Source organism: Colobus angolensis, unplaced genomic scaffold, assembly GCF_000951035.1.
Source record: "Colobus angolensis palliatus isolate OR3802 unplaced genomic scaffold, Cang.pa_1.0 Scaffold268, whole genome shotgun sequence".
NCBI classification, from domain to species: Eukaryota; Metazoa; Chordata; class Mammalia; order Primates; family Cercopithecidae; genus Colobus; species Colobus angolensis.
The window spans coordinates 1,873,526-1,879,284 of NW_012115910.1; the positions used below are offsets into that span (position 1 = coordinate 1,873,526).

Below are 5,759 nucleotides of genomic sequence, written 5' to 3' on the forward strand. Positions count from 1 at the left end.
TGATCTCCTTTGGTTTCCATTTCCGTTGCTGTAGCCGGAATCGTGTTTTTAAAAATATCAACCAGATCATAGACTATCCACTGCTTAACACTCGTGGCTTTAGAATAAACCCTGTACTCTGGTCCCCATGCCTGATAGTAAGTACTTCATCACAGTCTATTTCTCTAACCTTGTATCTTCTCTCTCACTGATCTCCAGCTCTACTGGACTTATATTTGGACTTCAAATAAATAGGAATTATTCCCCATACAGAATCTTTGCCCTTGCCCCTGCCAGGAACGCAATTTCCCCTTTGTTTTGGCATAAAAAACTTTTTTGATTGTTATTATTATATATAGAGAGAGTTTCTGCAGACAAATGTTTTTAATAAGATCAAATATTTAACTACACAAACTGGACAATTTAACTATACGAACTGGGAGACATGGAGAAAAAGCAAGCCTTCCCGAAATGCCTCTTTTCAGAGGAAGGGTAGGAAGAAGGGCAGGGAGGAGAGGGCCAGCAGGGGGAAGGTTGTTCTGAAATCAACAGCTGTTAGGGTGGGAGGGAGCACAGAGGGAAGATCTGGGGATGTGCAGATGAGGGGTGTGGGGGTTGCATGTTTGATAACGTGGTGTCAGGGCTCCGCTTTCGAGTTAGTGCAAGGATGAGCAAGTGAAAGTAGATACGTGGGCTTAAGTCTCCGGAGGTGGGTAGCAGGGCCCAGATTCTTAGGAGCCAAAGGAGCCAGCAGACTGGGTGTCCTGGAGGGCGAAGGAGACCCTACTGCAGCTGCTGTAGGAAGGCCTTGTCACCTCCCAGAATTCCCAGATGGCGGACGGGGCGGGCTGGACCAGCACAAAAGGCCAAGTATCATCACAAACACTGAGGCTCCAGGGGCCGACGCTCGGCTTCAGAGGCCCTGGCCTGGGCACGAAGGAAGCAACCGCTCCATTTTTGCTCAGGGGCTTGAAGGCAGAGGGCCGGGGCTCTAGGTTCCACCTGCCGCCCTTGCTGTCTGAGACCTCGAACCACAATGGCCCTTCGAACCTGGCGCTTCCCTTTCGACACTGGCTGAGCGGCATCAGCAGAGTCTCCCGGGTGCAGAAGTCCGGGAGCTCCTGGGCGGCGGGGCGGCCTCGCTGTCCGGGGGATCTCCAGGGGCTCTCCGGAGGCTCGGGCGGGGCGATTCTGATGGTCATCGGGCTCCAGGTCCGTCCTGGGTTCCGGGCACGACACAGCCCCCTTTTCATGCAACTCTCCGAGGCGCAGGAGACGTTTCGCCCCAGGGCGGTCTCCCCGGGCAGGGCGGGGCGCCTCCAGGCCTCGGAGCCCATCCGCTGGGACTTGTGGGGGTCCTGGCTGAGCCGCACCGCGGTGAGGTGGGTGCTGGGCGCCAGGCGCCCCCACTGCACGTACTGAATATGGCTCTGAGTCGGAGACCTCGGGGGCCACGGGCTCTGGTGACCCCGGGGAGACAGCGCGGTCTGGGACGTGCTGGGTGACCTGCCCATGGGAGCCGCCAGGGCGTCGGGGCCTTTCAGCAGGGTTTCGCCCGCCTTCCAGAAGTTCCTGACGTCTGCGGACTTGGCCGGAGCTGCAGCGCCCAAGGCTGGGGGACCGTTGGCCTCTGGGTGCTTGGAAGGCACGCGGGGCGTGGGCACGGGACACTCCACAATGGCGCCACGCGCAGGCCACGTGCCCAGACGCCCAGACTGCAGGAAGACACTGGAGGCATAAGCCTCCTTCCAGGTGCCGCCAGCAAGTTTCTCTCTGGAGAGAGGGGCCTAGGAGCTACCACGGTCTGCTGTTCTCTCCTCCTCCCTCCCTCTCCCCTTTATCTCTGCTCCCCCTCCCACTCCCTCTCCTCTCAGCTCCTCTTCGGCCTCACTCTCCCTCCCCTCCTCCGCTCCCCTTCCTCCTCTTCTTGTGATGTCATTCATATACCAAATAATTCAGCAACTTCAAGTGTAGAATTCAGTGGGTTTTATGGTACAGCCACACATGTGCAACCATCAGCACAGTAAATGAGAAAAAAATTTCATCACCTCAGGAAGAAGCTCTGTACCCTGTAGCTGTCTCCTTCCTATCCACCGGTCTCCCCAGCCGCGACAACCAGGAATCCACTTTCTGTCTCTGTAGACTTCCCTCCTGTGGGCTGTCCTATGGCATCACTTAGCATGATGATTTCTAGGTTCATCCTTGCTGGGACCTGTACATCCTTCCTTTTCATGTCCAAAAACCTATTCCATTGCATGGATATAACACATCGGTTTGGCCTGTCATCAGCTGATGGACATTTGGGTTCTCTGCATGTTTGGGATATCATGAAGAATTTTGTCATAGACATTGGTGGGGCAAGATTTTGTGCAGACAGATATTTTCACCTCTATGTAGTATGTAGCTGGGAGTAGAATTTCTGGGTCTGTGGTTAGTCCATGTTTAAGGGGAACCACCAAACTGTTCTCCTGTGCCTCTGTAGGGTGTTGTGTCCTCACCAGTAATGTTGCTCTATTTTATACTTGACATTTAGAAAGAGAATGTATAATAATACCTGCAGAAACCTGCAGATAGACTATTGACAGAAGGACCTTCTCTTTCATTATCATAAAAACAAACATAACTCACTGAAATACTTTTAAGAAAAACAGCTAGTTTTGTTTTAGTAAACAAGATACATGTTTTATTCTTCTAGAATGGTTATTAATGTTACATCTTGCAATTTACCTTTTAAGGAAATGGTGGTTGTACACCACAACTTATGTTTGAGAGCTGACGATGATTTTATGTAGACTCCTGTAATTTTAAGCTTTTATACATTCGTATATAGATTTCTTCCCTTCAGACATTAATGCAGTTTTTCTCTTTTTCCATTTTCTCCTAATATGTGTATATGGAGTAGAATGATTCACTATTGTAGCTACCAGGTGCAAAGATCTGCCTACAAAAACATTATCTGAAGGCTATTGGGCAATTGATTACAGCCATCTCATTTGAAGATCTGTTCAAGGAGGTGTAAGACAAACTGCTCTGGAGAGCCTCTCAACAGCATTGCAGAAGGCAACACCTGAGTGGGTCCAATCATAGGGGCAAAAAGTAGAGACTAACAAAATACCAAAGTCAATAATCCACAACAGGTTTTCTTTCGGGATTTGAGAGACAAAGAAGTGAATGGTGAGGACACTGAAAAAACGTTTAATAAGAAGTCTTCACGAAAGTTCTGTGGTTCAGAAAGGGGCTGATTATCAAAGGCACTGTCAGTCAAGGGGAGCAGCAGGATGAAAGGCCCAGGACTTTCCGCTCAGTCAGTCATTCATTTTCATTTCCCCAGATTTCTTAAGAATCCTCCAGTATAAAATTTAAAAATAAATTTCCTATGCTATAACTTTTTTCTTAATAATTCATTTCTTGATAAAGATAACAATAATTTTTATAGCTAAAAAGCCTCTTTAGATGGTATTATCACTGGAGTGGACAGTTAATGCAGTGAGGAGTCTATATTTTTTTTAATGTATGTTTTCTTAGTATCTACGCAGTTTTCCATGTCCTATTTGAAGTACAACCCAGTGGGTGCCATTTGGTTTGTTTTTGGTTAAAGATCCTTCAAAAAACCACATTCTTCCTGCTGGTGAAGTGCAGGCAGCCATAGGTTGGTAGCCAAGTCTAATTATACCTTCAAAGGCAAAGGTGAGTAAAAAGTTATTTTCATAAATATTGAACATGTCTGTTTCTTTTCCTTCTCACACACTAAGAAACAACTGATTTCTTTTGGTTAGATAATATTAGAGATTAAGGTAGAACAGTAGTTTTCAATTAGAGATGACTTTGCTGTACCTGTACCCTCTCACCCCCACCTACCCATCTGAGGACATTAGAGAATGTCTGCAAGGGAGGTTGCCAGTAGCCCTGCTAAACAGCCTACACTCCCACAACACAGAGTGACCTGCCCAAAAATGTGAGCACTATGGAGACTGAGAAACCCTGCTTTATACCCTTCTCCAAAAGTCACTAAATTACATAATACCTATGTTACGTTTATCAAAACTAACAAATTAACATTGGTTCCATCTATTAAGTAAACTCCGGACTGTATTTGAATTTCACTGGTTTCTCTTTTAACTCGCTTTTCTTTTCTAAGAACTAATCCTCTTTAGTCTTTTCTAGTCTGTGAGACTTGCTCTGTCTTTTCATACGTCCCATGATCTTGATACTTTTGAACAATACTGGACAAAGTATTTTCTAGAAATGCTCAATTTTTAAAAACTTATTTTTAGCACTTTAATTATTTAATTACTATTTACCTGTCAACCAAATTATCCATTCAGATAGCTTAAAGTGCTAAATCACTCTAGAATTCTTATTGAAAAGATATGCCATTTATCCTATTTTATTACCCAGAGAAATCTGATTTCATGGTTTTCAATTTTTTAAGCTGATTTTCTTTCCCCGAGCACTGCTACCTATGCATTAGCTCTTTCTGTCCTCTGTTGCTCTGTTTTGCCTGAGCTCTGAGATCTTTACATTTTCTCATGTTTGTAGAGCTGATAGCTTCATTATTTTCAATAACTTGGTGCTAAATTTTGATCATGATTTTCTTTCCTTCTGATCTATTTTTTTATTCAAGACTATTTGTCAGTAAACTCCTTAAAAACAACGTTATTGAAATAAATCTTATACCATGGAATTTACACACTTAAAGTGCACAATTCAATCGCTTTTAACATATTCACAGATATGGGCAGCCATCAGCCCAGTAAATTGTAATATTTCATCATTTCAAAAAGAAACCCTGGACTCTATAGTTATGGCCCCCTACCTCTCCACCTCATTCTCAGCCCCAGGAACCACTAATCTACCCCCTGTCTCTAGATTTCCATATGGTGCACTTTTATATAAATGGAATTATATAATATGCATTATTTTGTGACTGGTTTCTTTCATTTAGTATGCTATTTTTAAGGTTATCTGTGTTACAGTATGTACTTCATTCCTTTTGATATGCGAAATACGCTTCAATTCATGGTTATACCATATTTTGTTTATCCTTTCATCAGCTGATGGACATTAGGGCTCTTATGAACAATGATATTCTAAATATACATGTATGAAATTTTTGCAGATAAATGTTTTTATTTATGTTTGAATTACACAGAGTAGTAAAACTTCTGGGTCATTTGATAACTGTATTTAATCATTGAAGAAACTGCCAGACTGTTTTCCATACTGGGGATACTATTTTACATTCCCACCAGCATGTATGAGACTTCCAGTTTCTCCACATTCTCACTAATGCTGATTATTATCTGACTGTTTGATTCTAGTAATTCTAGTTTGTGTGAAGTGGTATCTCATTGTGGTTTTGATTTGCATTTTGCTAATGGCTAATGATATGGAACATCTTTTCATGTGTTTACTGGCCATTGGCATCCCTTCCTTGGAGAAATGTCTAGTCAGACTCTTTATTCATTTTTAATGGAGTTATTTGTCTTTTTGTTTTTGAGATTTAAATGTTCATTAAATATTCTGCTTACAAGTTTTTTTATGAGATACATGGGATTGCAAATACTTTCTCCTGTTCTGTGGATTATCTGGTCATTTTCTTTAAAGCAAAAATGGTTTTTTTTATTGTAATAAAATCCAATTTAAAATTTTTGGTCATGAGATAGATAGATAGATAGATAGATAGATAGAAAGAAAAATAGGTAGATATAATTACTTATTTGGGAGGGCTTGCCTTGGAGGTTATGAAGTCAGTGTTAGATAAGAAGTACAGACATTCA

At 43.1% G+C, this 5,759-nt stretch overlaps 1 protein-coding gene across 1 annotated transcript; it reads right to left on the reverse strand.

Annotated features, from left to right (window-relative positions):
• Positions 1–348: 348 nt before the first annotated feature.
• Positions 349–3,064, reverse strand: POM121L12 (POM121 transmembrane nucleoporin-like 12). The gene is made up of 2 exons (XM_011947584.1): positions 3,006–3,064; positions 349–1,752 (listed from the first exon to the last, which is right to left on the reverse strand). Exons 1-2 carry the CDS (start codon positions 3,062–3,064, stop codon positions 711–713), a joined length of 1,101 nt encoding a protein of 366 aa, XP_011802974.1. The 3' UTR covers positions 349–710.
• Between the last annotated feature and the right edge of the window lie 2,695 nt (positions 3,065–5,759).